Below are 16,848 nucleotides of genomic sequence, written 5' to 3' on the forward strand. Positions count from 1 at the left end.
CAGCATTCAGCACCTTTCACTAGACAGTGGGAACACAGAGATGCGTGAGATGTTGTCTGGCTTCAGGGTTGGGGGGTGGGGGTGTGATTCCTGAGCCGTGTCCTAAACATGCAAAAGAGCTAACCAGATGAAGGGACATGTATCAATTAGGTGCCTTTTGGTTGCAAGTGATAGAAACCCAAGTCAAAGTGGTTTAAGCGAAAAGGGAGATGTACTGCTGAATGTAACTAAAGGTTTCAGGCATGGCTGGATCCAGGGCTTGAACATCTTGTTCACAATCTATCTCTCCCCAGCTCCCATTTCCCCTGATTTGGCTTTATCCCCAGCCAGGCTTCCCCAGTTGGAGGCAAAGATGGCCACCAGCAGCTTTACTGAGCAGGCCCAGTAGAAAAAGAGCACCTCCTTCCACCCAAAGTCTCAGGGCTGATTGTTACTGGTGGATTGTCCAAGCCTGGGTTATTTGGCCTTCTCAGAAACCAGGAAGGGGAGGTGTCGAACCCACAAAACCTCATAGACTGAGAGTAGAGAAGGTGGCTCCCTGGGGGGAAGTTGGGATAGTGGTAGCAGAAGGAACAAGAATGGATTCAGGCTGGGGATGCTGGAGCTGAAGGGGAGTGGGGTTACCAAGGGACGAAGGTTCCCGGTGGAGCAGACAGTGCCAGTAAGGGCCAGGCATGAAAAGAGTACAGCCCTGATGGAAAACAGCAGGAGTTTAGTCCACCCAGAACATAGAGGGCAGCAGGTGAGTGGCAGGGAAGTGGCGAGAGGTAAACTGAGGTTGGATCATAAAGTGCCTCACAAGCCCTGTCCCTGGAAGCCACTGCCCTGTCAGGAACATGTCACAGCCCCAAAGCAGAGCCACGATGCCTTCCATAAAAGCAAAATCAACTGAAAGACGCTCAGGCAGAAGAGGTAAGCAGCTTCGGGAGAGAGACGCTGGGATGTTGTACCATCCAGACAACATCCCCGACCCTGGACAGCCACCAGGCTAGCATGGACAATAAATAGGTCAAGGGCAGCCATGTGCCTGAGGTGCTGAATGTGAGCAGTGTCCAAACCCCAGACACTGAGGGTGGTCTATGTAAATGCCACTCAGCCAACCAGCCCACCTCTTGCCAAGTTCATGGGAGTAGAAGGCTCCCAAAGCTGCTCTGTATGCACTCTCCCTTTGACTGAGCCCTTATGTGTGCCAGGTAGGCCCAGCTCACCCAGCCCTCACTCCTTGCAGCAGCCTTTGTGAGGAGATGATACTGATAGGGCCACTGCCGGTGGAGCCAGCCTCAGAGTTTGGATGGGCTTGGTCCCCAGCCAGGCTCTCTCTGGGACAAGGGTCCCCTTGGGGCTTGAGGCCAGTTGGCAGGAAGCAACCTTGGACATTGGGAAGACACCTGAATTGTCTTCAGGATTAAGGCAATCATTCTGACACTCTTCTGCCTTAGTTTCCCCTTGGCCATAGGAGTTTGAGCTCACTTCCTCACTGGCTCCCTGAGAGCCACGGGAAGTGGGGTGAGGTGCTCAGGGGGAGGCGGGGGATTTCCCTGGTCTCCTTGGGATACAGTGGTGGACTCCAGCTTCATCGTGACATCCAAGCTCCTGGTCCTTAAGTCACTTAGCGAGAGGGCAAGCTAGCCAGAATAGTCATTGCGTGCGGAGGAAGGAGTTTCACTTCATCAGGCCAGGGCCTCCCTGCCTGTAAGGGCCAGTATTGATGGGCCAGGCCAATGAGATCGCTGGGGAGCGATGGGGCCTTTGGGCAGCCGAGGGCATCTGGCCCACCAAGACATCCACTTTCAACTAAAAACTTAAAATTAATTCAATTGAAAAAAAAAACCACAGTGCCTCCCAAACTCCAGCCCTGATCTTTCGGAGAGAATAATTGAGTAAAGACAGAAAAAAAGAAAAAAAAAATTGACTCCAAAAGGCAATTTTGTTCAGTGAAAATGCACAACTTCAAGACCCAGAAAGACCAAAGCCAAACATATGCCATTTCACTTAATCCCAACAGGAAGGAACTCCAGTGAGCCCTGTTTGCAGATGAGGAAACTGAGGCTCAGATAGGTTGAATAACTCGTCCAACGTCACAGCTAGTCAAGGCAGAGCTTGGATTGGAATCCAGTCTGATTCAAAAGCCTATGTGTCGGTGCCCTTGTCCAGCTTGTGTTTATGGCCATGAGGCTGTTTTCCTGCTACTGGTCCACACAGCCTGCAGCCAGGGCCGCTGTCCTGGGTGAGGGGACCCCAGTGGGAACAGGAGCCCTCCATCCTGCTAGTACCCCAAAAGTGGCTGTTGCTTTCCTGTGAATATGTAGTAAAACCTATTATCTCTGCAGCAGCGGTGCTAGGACAACAATAGATTTAAAGAGAGAGAAAGAGAAGCCTCCCTTTGGGATCTTTGAGCTGAGGCATCCAGGTGTAAATCCCAAGTTGTTTATCTTACTACCTGAAAGTATCTGGGCAAGATAAAATGGTTTCAAGCCCACTTTGTTTAAAATTATCCACTTTCAGAACTTTTAGGTCATTTTTGGAATGGTGGAAAATTCCATGGGCAGCTTTATAGCAATGTCTGAGTCTGGCATGGCCTAAAAGTGCTCCTCGTCCTCTGCTCCTACCCTCTGCGTCCTGTGCCGGCAGCGGTCACTCAGGACTCCTAGCCAGCCAGCCAGGTAGCCCGTGTGGTCACTTGGAAACACTGGCACGTTTCCCTGGCTGGAAGACTTGATGGCTGTCCAGCCGGAAGGCGCACTCGGGTGGTAGGGATAAAAAAGGAGCAGGAGCGCCCGCCCCTCCACAAGGAGCATCAGCCCCTGCAGGCGCCACTCTGAGTCTCCTTTGAACATGTTGCCGCACGCTAAAAATAGCAGCGCCAAGGGGAAAATGTGTTCAGAAAAGGCTCCTCCCGGATCTAACATCGGGGTGTCTCGAGGCACATCTTTAGCTAAGATATTTCCCATGGAGCCTGACAGCTCTGAAAGCCTGGAAAAGAAAGAAATGCTTGCCTAACAAGCTAGGGAAGCAGGCCCTGGAGGGAAGGGCCCGGCCGGAGGCCAGGACTGGGCTGGCACCAGGGAGGTTAGCAGGTCTCTCTCTGAGAAGCATCTGGGCTCTGTGGTCCAAGGTCACAAGCAGGGTGTTTGTTGGGGGTGTACTGCCACAAGTGTTCACACAACCACCCAGGGGTGTTAGCACAGCCCCCTCACTAGCATCGTTTACAGCTCCTCCCTCACAGAGGCACACTCTCGGCACGTGTGAAGTCTCCGGGCACAAAGGCAGAAAAATGCCTTTGAATATCTCACCATGACTGCTTTGCCATGATCACACCCTCCTCTGTGCCAGACACCATCACCCTTCTGTCTCATCAAGGCCCTGGGAAGTTAGTTCTTAGTACCAGCATTTTGCACTTCCAGAAGCTTGAGCCCAGAGAGGGCAAGTGACTTACCCAAGGACACACAGCTCCTAAGTAAGGATTCAAGCCCAGATCTCTCAACGCCAAGCCAAGTGCTCTTGCCACTAAAACCCCCGGAACATAGAAGTTGCTACTCAAGCATTTTCTTGTGTTTGCCTGCACACTTAGGGTCCCCAATCAGAACGACAGGTTTTTCAGAATGCGATGGAGTTCCTCCCACTCTGAAAGGCCTTGGATATAATGCTAAATTGTTCTCCTGGCCAAGGGCACTGAGGGAAGAGGCGAGGTCTCCCCTCTCCCCAACAATTGATACTGTCCAGTTACTTAAATGTGGAGCATACTCCTTTCTTTTCAGCTGGCCTTGTGAGCAGGTCGTGGCAGGGAGAAAGGCGCCACAACTCAGCACAGCGTGTACGAGGGGCATCCACTGTTTACATGTTGAGGCAGTTTGTCTTATCGAACCAACTTCTTGTTCTCTATAAATATCCCTGGACGCGCTCCAGGCGCATCCTGGTAGTGGATATTCATGATGGGCCAGCCATATGGTGAGTTTTGTGTGCCCAGGAACGGCAAGGAGCCGCTAACTCTGCTTCCTTCGGTTTCTGTAATTTGCTACTGCGCCCTCCCCACCTCTGGGTATCTCAGGTGTATCCAGCTTCAAGGACCAGGCAACATGTCACCTGTCGCCTGCGTGCTGATCACCCACACCACTCAGCATCCTCCTGCAAGCCCCGTGCCTACTGTCCCTGGCCCTCAGAAAACTCCTGCTCGGTGGCTGAAAGCTTGGCCACATTTAGCCTTTGACTAATTGTAATCACAGCTAAAGATAGACTGCAGCCTCCCACACTGGTCCCCAGGACACAAGCAGGGGACAGAGCCCACAGAAGCAGGACACAGTGTCCACAGCAGTCCCACCCGTCTGAGAAGAGAAGGGGTGATTAGCTCTGCAGGAAGCCTGGCTTGGCTACCTGATTTTATTCTGCAACTCTCTATCACCCACCCACTACAAAAAGTAGTCATGCGTGTGTTATATTCCCCACTCATCCATTGAGGCAACCGAGACTTTACCAAGGTCTAAGATAAAAAACATGCCAGGCCGTAGAATGCCCCTCGCAGGGGCGGCTCCACCATGTGGGGGCACCTGGGGAGCGGGTAGTATGTGAATTGATCTGCAGTGCCGCTTTAACCCCTGTGCATCCAGCTCCCTGGGTCTCCAACCTCCGCAGAGGCATCCTGCTCACAGCCCTTCCTCCCTTCCTCCAACCTTGGCTTTGGGAGAAGCAGGTTCAAGAGGCAGACCCTGAAAAGGCCGTGTTTAGACTGCTGTGGAAAAGTTGGTGACTCTGCAGGAAGACTGCCTGGGGAGACGCAGCCACCAACAAGGGACAGGACAAAATGAGTACGCTTGGGGCCCAACAGGCCCAGCTGCACTTCCTTCCCAGGAGGAAAAGAAGAAAACGCCCTGGGAGCTAAGGATTGCACCCCCACTTACCACTGAGGTTCGAGGTTCAGATGTGACCAGCTTGCCAGGTCCTGGGCTAAGTGGCAGAGCCAGACACAAGCCACACACTGGGGTCTCTGCCCCCAAGGTTCTTGCTGCCCCAGGCCTGTCCAAGGATGCTTGGCTCCTACTGGCCAAAAACAAAAACCAAACCCGTTGCCGTCGAGTTGATTCCAGCTGATAGTGACCCTATAGGACAGAGTAGACCTGCTCCATAGAGTTTTCCAAGGAGCAGCTGGTGAATTCAACTGCCGACCTTTTGGTTAACAGCCGAACGCTTAACCACTGTGCCACTAGAGCTCCGACTCTGGCAAAGGGAGTCAAAATAGAGAACGTGAAAACTGTGACTCACAAAATGAGCGATCAAAGTCAGTCACCAATTTTTTCCTCCAATTTTAATTATGAAATTTTTAAAAATCTGCAGGGGAGTTGAAATAGTACCGGCTTCTAGATTCACCAGTTGCAAACATCCTGCCACATTCTTTATTTCTGTGTACATGTGAGAATTTCAATATAGATATGTTGTTTGAGCTGAACAGCTGGAAAGTAAGTTGTAGACACCATGATCTTTAGCTCCAGAAGACTTCAGCGTGGGCAGCCCAAGGGTGAGCACAAGGGCAAGGATGAGGGCCATCCCCACACAATCACCATCATTCCCTAGCATCACCCTTCTTTAGTCTGTATTGCCTTTTCCTCATTTGTCTCCAACTTTTGCATTTAAGACTGGAGACTGCATGATTTCGCTCTTTGGTGACTAGCAGTTATGAAAGGGGCCCTGCAATATCCAGGAAATCATTCTTGTTTCCTTCATTATGTCTTCAATCCTGGGCCTGGGAAGGCGGCTGCAGTCGGCATGGTTGGTTAGGAAATGTGGTGGCTGCCTTTTCCCTTCCCTCAGTGGCCAAATGGGGGCTGTGTCTCTGTCCAGGGTCGCACTTCAGGGATCCCCCACTCCACAGGAGCACAGGAGGTGGGCTTTTTGCACCATTTCTGACTGTGGCACTCCTCAGGCTTCCAGAAGAAAGCCCCCAGCACCTCGCGGCAGGTTGGTGTAAACCAGGCAGGCCCTGTGTGCCCCGGACCACAGCCTTCCTGGGCCAAGCCCAAGTCCTTGCCCAGAAGAGCCTGCACAAAAACGTCCAGTAGTGCCAACTTTAACAGAAGAAACTCACTCTTTGGAAAGGGTGCTCAGTAATTCCCACGTCCTTGATTAAGTGGCAACTTGTATAAATGTCTGCTAACACTGATTGCAGTTACGCTAGTCACCCGAGTCAGTTCCATAAGAGCACTGATATATGCCTGACTCAGAATCCTTAGTTAGTGCAAATGGTTTGCACGTTTGACTACTGACCTAAGGTTGGCAGTTTGAAACCATCCAGCAGTGCTGTGGAAGAAAGTCCTGGCGGTCTGTTTCCACAAAGTATAGCCAAGAAAACCCTCTGGAGCACAGTTCTGCACTGTAACACATGGGGTTGCCATGAGTCGGAATTGACTCAACGGCAGTGGGTTCAGACTTTAGTTTATATCCCTGGGTGGTGCAATCGGTTTAACATACCAGTTGCTAGCTAAAAGGTTGGCAGTTTGAGCCTACCCAGAGGTGCCTTGGAAGAAAGGCCTGGTGATCTGCTTCTGAAAAATCAGCCACAGGTCTATTCTGACACACATAGGGACGCCACAGTTGGAATCAACTCGACAGCAGTGGGTCTTTTTTTTTTTGGCTGTCATCAGAGCTGGGAGAAGGGCATGTTGAGAGAGATGGAGGCAAAGATCCAGGAGCCCAAGGTGTCTGGCACCTTTCAAGAGGAGGAGACTTGCCCTTGAGGAGAGAACAAGTATTTGTGCAGCACACAAGAAGAGGGGGTGGGAAAGGGGCATTCTAGAACTGGAAACCTCGGAGGCAGCTCCCAGCCTGTAGGTACAAAGGAGGAGCACGCAGGGAAGGAGTCTGGGTGGGGAGGGGGCTTCCCAGAGGAAGGGGCATCCGGGCTGAGGGTCGAAGGCAAGTAGAAACCCTACAGGCAGCTAAGGAAGGAACTTGAAGGCTGAGGGACAGCTGGTTAGGGGTGCAGAGGTGCAGAAGAAGGGGACAGGGTGAGGGGAGGGGGAGCACAGAGCTGAGTTCCCCGCAGCCTCACAGGCCATGCAGAGGGGTCCGTGCTTGGACTTGGTCCTGAAGCACGAACGCTGTGCAGCAGGGAGGGGCAGGAGCAGACCTGTGGGTTTGAAGAATAACTCTGGCCACAGCATGGAGGGATTTGAGTGTGAAGCCTCTTGGGGACCGGCAGCAGTGGCTCAGGGGGGACCAGTGAGGCCCAGGAAGAAGGGGCCAAGCAGATGGAGGGGGAACCCACTGGCGACAGCCAAGCCTGGCGTCTTCAGTGTACAGGGTATCCAGTTCGCAGGCCCTTCCTACGTACAGTCAGTTCTTACTCATGTTTAGAGCATTTCATAAGCCTTTGCGAGCACACAGCACGCCGAGTCACAGGGACAGCCGTACCGAGGCACTCCAGAAAGCTGATGGTTAGAGGGTTTTCCATTTTCTTGCTCAGTAATTTTATGTCAAGTGACATAACAAGGGACCTTTGTCTCAAAGGCTGAAGCTCCTGGGTTTCACTCTGATTTTGAGCAGTTCAGCCCCTTGGCCAGCAGGCCCTGGCTCCAAGGTTAGGCTGGGCTGGAGACGTGTCCACTTCATCCGGCCGAGACCCTCCAGGCCAGCAATGGGCCACAGCAAAAACAGGACAGATTCTGCCCTCTGGGGCTGACACTTGGGGGTGACAGTCACACAGACACCACCTGAATGAGAACCCCGTGGTGAGGAGAGCCGAGAGCAGTGGGGGGCTGGGAAGGCCTCCCTGAAGGCGTGACTTCTGAGTGAGTCCTGAAACTGAGATTAAGAGGGAGGGGCTGGAAAAGCCACCTGAGCTGGGAGAGGATTTTCTCACATCCAGCTCTTTCCACAACAAATTCACCTCTCTGCCACTCTGAACAAAGATGGGAGACAAAGAGGTCATCTCTGCAAAGCCCCACCAGTCACTACTGGGGTCCCACAGGTCACACACTTTGGTAGAATTGTTGTACACTCCATCTCCAGGATGCCAGAAAAGGCAGTCTAATTTCCCTCTGGTGAAAATGGATGGGTTAAGAAAGATCTAAGCAATAGAGGAAGGAGGTGGGAATCCTGGGATGGGCTCTAAAGCATGGGAGGAAGGATGAGGCTTACATAGAAGACCAGGAGGAGACTGGAGGGAAGGAGGGGCGTAGACACATAAGTATGAGGGCAGACACTGTTGCGGGATTAAGCTGGCTGGGCTGTAAGTGAGAGACAGTGTCATGTGGACAGGGCACATGCCTGTCTGCCCAGCAGGGCCCCTTCCCAACTTTGGCAGGCTGTGAAGGGTGGCAACCTCCCAGGCCCACGAAGTTAGTCCGCCATCTCACTAAGGACTGAGCCTCCTCTCTTCTCTATGAACGGTGGTGCCTCCGCCCCCTCACCTTGCCTGGCCATGTCAGAGCATGGGGCTCACCTTTCCCCTCTCTTCTCCAGATGGAGCAAAGCATGGTGAGTGCCTCAGAACGCAGCCATGGAGCAGACTGCCTGGGCCCCTGACCTGGCTCTGCCCCACACTTGCTGTGTGACTTGGGGGAGTCGCTTAAGCTCTCTATGCCTGACTTTCCTCAAGTAAAACGGTAGTAATAATAGTAGTCCCTCCATCGTAGGGTTCGGTGAGGGTTAAATGAGCAAACACAAGTAAAGCACTAACACGGTGCCCGGCGCAGAGCGACGGGCTGCATGTGCTCGCTACTTTTAATAGCATTCAAATTAAAAATGTAACACTGCATTTTATCACAAAACAGAGTAGGAAAAAATAGGTTAAGAGATGTGACTGTAGGGGTGTGCTGAGATTTTGCTCAACTAAGAGTGTAAGAGGGCTCCCAGCTGTGGTTGCAGCTGTATTTACTGCGTTGCAGTGTGGGGTTTCTGTCCACAGAGACAGTGTTCACATGCTGACGCCCTAGTCAGCCTGTTCCCGGCTGTCAGGTTCGCACTTACTGAAGGCCCTCAGAGCCCCAGAAAGAAGGGGAGATGCCAGCAGATGGCTGAAACATGCAGGTGGCCAGGAAAATAGCCACTGCTTGTGAAATTTAGCACGCAATGAACTTTTGAGGTCCTCCTGATGAGGCCCAGGAAGATGTCCCCAGAACAGAACAGCTGTCCTCCCCTCGTTGCTCAGAGTCAGGTCCAGATGCCACCCACAAAAAAGCCATCACAGAAGCTGCTGTGGCCCAACCCTGGCACTGCAGCAACAGCATCTCCGTTAACCTTACCGCCATCCTTGGAGGCACTGGCACTCTCACGCCCATTCCACAGATAAGCAGACTGAGTCTCTGGAGAAGAGCCTTGCCCAGATCACACAGCTGGCGTGCCACATCCCTCTCATGTCTTCCTCTCCTTATTTATCAGCCCCCCAGGGGTCCTGCATTACTTTTAAGGTAAAAAGGCATGGAGTCTCAGCCAAGGGAGTCATCCACAGAAGTCAGCCACCTGGCCCTAAGATGTGGTCCCTCAACCCTGGGGCTGCAGCCTCGGCACCTGCCTCCAGCTGGTACCACCCCTAAATGGCTCCTCTCATTTAGCATGATGTTTTCAAGGTTCACCCACATCGTAGCATGCATCAGAACTTCATTTCTTTTTAAGGCTAATAATATTCCAAAGATGCCACTTTGAGGACTAAGGTGCGCCTGACCCAGCCCAGGGTGTTTTCGATCGCCTCATATGCATGCATGCGAAAGCTGGGCAATGAATAAGGAAGACCGAAGAAGAATTGATGTCTTTGAATTATGGTGTTGGTGACGAATATCGAATATACCATGGACTGTCAGAAGAACAAACAAATCTGGCTTGGAGAAAGTATAGCCAGAATGCTCCTTAGAAGGGAGGATGGCAAGACTTCATCTTATGTACTTTGGACATTTTATCAGGAGGGACCAGTCCCTGGAGAAGGACATCATACTTCATATATTCTGAACACTAGACCCTTATCAGATGGATGATTTCGCAGTATTTTCTCCCATTCTGAAAGTTGTCTTTTCGCTTTTCTGTTGGTCTTTGGTTTTGAATGGGTTTGTTTGCTAACCAGTGCTCTGGGCTTGGGCCTGCTCTGGGAGGGTGACCCGTCCATCTCCTTCCTGGACTACCAGACACATTTCTGGAACTCGCACACAAAGAGAACTTTTGGAGTTTAGATCTTAGGCTCTCAAAAAACAAAGGTCTCTGTAATTGGGCCAAATAGCCCCTCGAAGAAAGGGTTTGGGTCCTCTGAGCCTCGGTTTTCCCACCTGGCATAGTCAGTGCCGGGGCATTGGGCAGAAAGGAGGCTGAGCCCTGGCTTCATGGTGTAGTGCATCCAGCCCACATCTGCTGGCCCCAGGCCTCCCCTGTTCCTCACTACAGTGGGCTGCAGTTCACACACTAGGGACCTGCCTTTTCCCCTAAACATCTGGCGCTCCCTCCCTCTGAGGCCCGGAATAGGCCATTATGTAAACTGGGCCTGCATGATCAAGATGGGGAAATGGAGCAAAGATCAGGAAGCCTCTTGGGCTGTCAGAGCAATTAAACCTGTGAGCAAACTTCCAGAGGGATAGTACTCGCCTAGGACAAGGCCAGTCAGCACTGCTTTGGGAAAGGGGGACCTGGGGGCTCTGCTTTCTGTGCAGTCATGTGACTCACCACCAGGGCAAGCCTCTCATCCATGTGTCATCCAGTTCTTCAGGAACCCTGTGAGGAAACACACTCTAGATTGCTAGCCAGGGCATGAGTCAGACCACTGCTCTGTCCGGGATCCAAAATAACAGTGGCTTCACAGGAAAGAAGCTTGTTTCTCTGGACAGTGGTATCTCAGTGTGAGGGCATTTCCAGAGTGTTGCCCTTTCCACGTGGTCCCAAATGTCTCCCTGCTCTGTGCGTGTCCCAGCCACTGGAAAGAGGAGAGGAGAAGGGAGAACAAGCCTTTGACCAGTTGGTGCACACAGCAGTTCTCCTTCTTTCCTATTGGCCAGGCTTGGTCACATGGCCACACCTAGCTGCAAGGGATGCTGGGATATGTAGCCTTCATCCTGGGTGCACCCAACTAAACATCAAGGGTTCTGTGGGAAGAACAGGAATTAGATTGTTACCTATCTGTGCCTTAGTTTCCTCGTCTGTAGAACGGGGATTATAACAGACATTTCTCATACAGGGTAGTTATAAACCTTAAATTAGTTATCGCGTGCAAAACACTCAGTGCAAAGTACAGAGGAAGAGCTCGGAAACATTTGTTATTGTTTCGTCAGTTGCCATCAAGTAGGCCCCAACTCATTGCAACCTACATTCAGCAGAATGAAACGTTGCCCAGCCCTGCACCGTCTTCGCGATCATTTGTATGCCCAAATCTGTTGTTGCAGCTTCTGTGCACTTTGACTGGCTTCCAACCTACAGGGCTCATCTTCCAGCGCTGTACTAGACAATATTCTGTTGTGATCCGTGGGGTTTGCATTCGCTGATTTTTGGAAGTATTTCACCAGGGCTTTCTTCCTAGTCTGTCATAGTCTGGAAGCTCTGCTGAAACCTGTCCACCTTGGGTGACCCTCCTGGTATTTGAAATACCGATGGCACAGCAACGTGCAAGCCACCACAGTATGACAAACTGACAGCTGGTGGTCAGAAGTGTTAGCTTTGTTATTTTTTATTAAGTGAAATCCCACCTATAAAGCCCCTACAAAGGGAGCACGAGCTTGTGTCCAGCAGATGGTGGGGCGGTCATTCCTGCTCTTGCTGTTGTCAGCATCGGGACTCACCAACTCCCATCCGGTGAACTCTCATGGGCACTACAGCCCTCCTCCCAAATAGGGCCCCTACACGCCCTCGCCCAGCGGCCTCAGCCCGTGCAATGCCCCGTGCACTGCTTGCCAGTCCTTTGGCCACTCAGCCCCCAAGCAGATGGCCTGACCTGCAGGAGTCGCGCCAGCTCAGCTGCAGGAAGTTGCTAATCCTTCTCGTGTGGCTTTTCACAAACGTCTGGTTTGCAGCGCTTGGTCCCCAGCATGGGCAGGACTCAGGAATAGCAGCTGGGAGGTGGCCCCAGGACAGCCTGCCCCTCTTGGCTTGGTTCCGGATTCTCGCCAAGGCCAGTAGTGGTGGTCACAGAAGGGGGATGCAGCCCACCTTGGAGAAGTCCAGGTCAGACCACAGGTGACACCCTCCCAGTCTCATCAGGCAGCCACGATCACGTTTCATTGCAGCATCCCTGCGTCTGGTCCATGCCCTCCTGCCTGTTGCACCCCACCCAGCCCTGGCACCCATGGCACTCCTCTGGAGCCTTTAGCCCGAGACTTCCTGTCAAGGAGAAGTGAGTAAAGTGGCAAGGGGACTGAGAGACTTCTAGAAACTTCTCATCCAGACTCTGGGACAGATGATCCCCTAAACTGCCCCCATAGAGGCAGAAGGAGTGAAGCCAGAGACGCAGGGAGAGCAGGGCAGATACCAGAGCAGCTCCGCAAAGGCTGGGCCAGGTTCTGAGCCACAAACAGGAACATTAGAGTCAAGGCAGGCACTCTGGAGCCAAACTGGCTGGTGGCAGAGGTGCAGCGGCCTGGATTTGGAGCTGTGGAGCCCAACACTATCCCTCAACTGTACTCCACATGGAGCCACCAGTCAGTGCCCTGCTCAGGGACTTTCCGGGCCCTCACACTGCCCCACGCTTCTGTGAGGCTCCCACTGCTCTAACAGATGACCGTGTCCCATCCCTCCAGTCGGGACACTCACTGGGCTCCCACCCAGAGGCGTATGAGGAAGGCAGAAGAACTAAATCCACATGATGAACTGGAACCTCTTCAGAGCCATGGTGGAACAGAATAGTCAGAGTCAATAATATGATGGTTTTATATTAAAAAAAAAAAAATACAGATTCATACTCAAAGTTTTCTATGGCACCTGTGTGTATCTGAGATGGCACGGAACAAAGCCAGGGAGACAGGCACTCAAACAATGCAGCCCCAGGCCACTGGAGCAACTGTGCACCGTGAAGCACGGGTGGGACCGCCTTCATTTTGTTTCACTCAGTGTTTCCAACCATGGCACATCTGATGATGACAATGGTGAGAAGAAGAACAGCCAGTTATTGCATGGTGCCCACTTGGCTCATGCACCAGGTGCTGTTCCAAGCACTTTGCATAAAATGAACTTAATACTTGTAGTGACTCTGGGAGAAAGGTACTGCTAACACCCACATTCTGTAGATGAGGAAACTGAGGCCCAGGGAGGTGATGGAGCCTCCATATCTCTTCTTCCTGCCTCTTACCACCCCTTGGGCAGAGTCTATGGCTGCTCAGCCAGACTAGTGGAAACTTTGATCTCATCTTCACATGCCTCTGCCACTTGTTTTCTGGTGTCAAAGGGGAGGGGAAGGACCAAGGGAGGCGGGCTTGGGGCTTTGGCCTCAGCTGAGATGGCAGCCAGCACTGACCAGCAGCTGGCATCTCTAGCGGGCATCCAGTGCTGGCTGCCCAGGAGTCCAGTTTGCATCTTCAGGGATCCCTGCAGACAGCCTCACCACACTGCCCCCAACATAGAAGATGGGTGCCAGCTTGACTCCCCCCCACCCTGTACTCCACACCTTGGTGCTGCCAGCATCCCCTCATCCCACAGACACTTTCCACAGAGTCCCGTGGCCCCAGAGAGCTCATGCCCCACCAGCTGTGCCCCCACCTTCTCCCCTGCTCAGGGTATCAGTCAGACCACGTTCACTGTCTGGGGCCTGATCAGCCCCCCCTGGGACTGGTATGCTGCAACTATCCTGCTACAGACCCCAGACCTTGTCCTCAGAGAATCGTCTTCCCACCTTGTTTGGGAGGGAAAGCCACGGCTCTCCCAGCCAGACTACTGACACCTTTCTGTGCTTCCCGATCTTGTATTGAGCCAAAGGCATGGCTGAGGTGGAAGGATGCTTTCCAGGAGGACGGTGGGGAAGCCCTTGTCATCTGTCATGAGTGTGGCCTTTAAGAAGGGATGGAAAGGGGCTGTTAAAGGGACTTTAGCCTTAACTGCAGTACTTGTGCAACTTAAACTCAATTTAAAAGGAAGCCAGCAGTCCCTATCCCACTGTGCTCCCCACGCCCACACCCCAGACCAAGCCAGCTGAGCAGGACGGAAGGAAAAGCTCCCAGAAAACCCATGGGGCCTGTTGGGGAGAGCTCTGCCCAGAGCTGACGGACACCTCCTTTCCTGCCTTCCAGGTGGACCTGTACAATGCAGACCCGCTGATCTGCCGGGCAGGGCTGAAGGTGTCCTTTGGCATCCAGCTGCTCAACGCCGTCTCCCGGGTGGAGCGTGCCCTCCCCAAGCTGACCCTGCCCTTCCTGCTGCTCCAGGGCTCTGCGGACCGCCTGTGTGATAGCAGGGGAGCCTACCTGCTCATGGAGCAAGCCAAGAGCCAGGATAAGACGCTCAAGGTGAGCACAGCCACTGCCTTGCTGCCCAGGGAGGCGGAAGGCGGCGGCCCTGCAGGTCCATCGGCCTGGTCCCAGTGGGGTGCAGGACCAGCCTGGCCCACTGGGAAGCAGATGCTGGGAGCACATGACATCTATGAATTCTCAGACGGCACAGTCCTTTGTGACTGTTCCGTGTGGATGTGCTTGAAGGGAAGAAGGAAAGAACAACCAGAAGATTTTAGTCAGGAATGAACCTACAGTTGGGCACTTGAGCAAACCAAATCTTCCAAGAGAAGGTCCTCAGCTTCATCCTGCCCGTGACCCAAGGTCTCAGCTCTGAATGGCTGTCCCGAGGGCTCTGGGCATGCAAGGGCTGGCTGGACAGAGCAGAGTCTTGTCTGCAGGGAGGAGGGGGATCTTTGCAAGAGCAGGGCCTGCAGAGGGAGAGGCCCGGGACCAAGCCAATAGCCTGACGGTGTGGCATAGTGGTGTGAGAGGCCTAGGGGACTAAGCAAGAGGCCTTCCAAGGTGGAAGGTGATGTTTTGGGCTGGGGAAGTGCTCTTTTGTTTGTCTGGTTGGACTAGGAAGAGCCTCCAACTGAGCAATGGGAGGGGAGTGAAGAGAGAGGACTCTTTCCTGAGCACTGACTACACCGGGCAGGTGATTTTTGATCCTTAAAGTGGCCCTTTGTGGCCCATTGGTCAGGTCACAGCCCCAGGGCACCATGTACATCCTTGTCCTTGGGATTGCACCCCCTGTCATACAGCGTGGAGGCCCTGGACCCAGTGCCATTTTTCACTAGGTTACACAGAGAGTAGGTAACTCACTTAAAGGATCCACCAGGGTTCAGACTTAGATTATTTACCCCAAGCCAACAGTCCTTTGTGTCTTGAAGACACAGGAGATGCCACCCCTGTCTGTGGTCCCCCAGTCTTGAGGACACCAGATACCCAACCCTGCCCGTGGTTCTCCACTCTTGAGGACATGGGAGACCCTACCCTGTCCATGGTCTCCCCATCTTGAGGACATGGGAGACCCTGCCCCGCCTGTGGTGCCCCCATCTCAATGATATGGGAGACCCCACCCTGCCCATGGTTCCCTATCTTGAGGACATAGGAGACCCCACCCTGCCCATGGTCCCCATCTCAAGGACCAGGAGACCCCATCCCACCTGTGGTCCCCCCATCTCGAGAACATGGGAGACCCCCACCCCGCCTATGGTCTCCCCATGTCAAGGACATAGGAGACCCCGCCCCACCCTTGGTCCCCCATCTCAAGGACACCAGAGACCCCACCCCGCCCACAGGCACCCTGATGTCCTGCGTTTCTCCTAATTGCAGATCTATGAAGGTGCCTACCATGTTCTCCACAAAGAGCTTCCTGAAGTAACCAACTCCGTCTTCCAGGAAATAAACGTGTGGGTCTCTCAAAGGACAGCTGCAGTAGGAGCCGGGTCCCCACCCTGAGCGCACTGCCTGGGCTACCACCTCACTGTCTGGGAGAAGCGGGCAGAGAAAGGACAAGACTTGGCGTTTTGGATGTGGCTCACAAAAATATAACAAGTTGGAGGAATTCTAACATAATTTAGTTAAAAAAAAAGACATTCTTATTACGTATCAGGCCGACAGCCACTGGCTCTACCTTAAGGGGCAGACACCTTATACAAAAAAGGAAGAATGGTAACAGGCAATTTTCAGAAAAGGAAATTAAAATCAGCACAGCCTCTGCCCCGCTTGAGTGGCTCCAGCATTCCCGATGGTCCTTCGGATTCCAGGCTACAGCCACTTGATCTGATAGTTCATTAACCACCTGCCCCTCCAGCCTCCCTCGGTGGCCTCTCTGGCTGTGGGATGAGGGGGCTGCTGTCCCCAGAGGCAGCTCCTCAGGACAGACTCGGTGCCCCTCCGAGGCCCAGAAAATGTTCGCATCTCTTCAACATGAGTGCCACTGGTGACCATGTCAGTTCCTTTGCAGCCCAGCCCCAAGCCAGGCTTAGAGGTGGGAGGGAGGCTTAGCCCAGAGAGAGGAACAACCAGGAAATCAGTCTTTCTCTTCTCCCCACTCTTCCTTTCCTTCCTGGTCAAGGAGCACCACTGATGGCATATGTACCTAGAGGTTGCCTTCCTAGTTTAATCTTCCCTGACACTATAAGAGAAAAATTGTATTGAAGATGAAATGTTTAATATATAATGTATATCCTAAAGCGTAGACTATTTGGGTGGGTGGGTGGGTGAGAGCAGGGGAACTTGAAGGAACTTGAGGTGGGTGCCTCCGGCCCAGCGAAAGTGTCTTTTCTAGGGTTGGCACTGACAGTGGCCCCTCACCACTGCCTCAGGCAGACAGATGGGGTGAAGCCTGCTGAAGGCCCAGCAGGTTCCTGTGTGTAGCTGCTCTGGAGACAGACAGGGCCCCAGGCTCCTTTGCAGCTGGCCATGGGCCAAGCCCCTGGAAAGGGTCCTCGGAGCTGGTACTGCT

At 53.0% G+C, this 16,848-nt stretch overlaps 1 protein-coding gene across 3 annotated transcripts in view; it reads left to right on the top strand.

Moving 5' to 3' along the window:
* MGLL (monoglyceride lipase) overlaps positions 1 to 16,594 on the top strand; it is a 130,081-nt gene extending 113,487 nt beyond the window's left edge. For all 3 annotated transcript variants that reach the window (XM_049863145.1, XM_049863147.1, XM_049863144.1), the window contains exons 7-8: positions 14,178 to 14,393; positions 15,714 to 16,594. In XM_049863145.1, the coding sequence (XP_049719102.1) occupies positions 14,178 to 14,393; positions 15,714 to 15,839 (342 nt within the window). In that variant the 3' untranslated portion in view covers positions 15,840 to 16,594. The remainder of the gene's footprint in view (positions 1 to 14,177; positions 14,394 to 15,713) is intronic.
* The last annotated feature ends 254 nt before the right edge of the window (positions 16,595 to 16,848 follow it).

The sequence above is a fragment of the Elephas maximus genome, chromosome 20 (assembly GCF_024166365.1).
Source record: "Elephas maximus indicus isolate mEleMax1 chromosome 20, mEleMax1 primary haplotype, whole genome shotgun sequence".
NCBI classification, from domain to species: Eukaryota; Metazoa; Chordata; class Mammalia; order Proboscidea; family Elephantidae; genus Elephas; species Elephas maximus.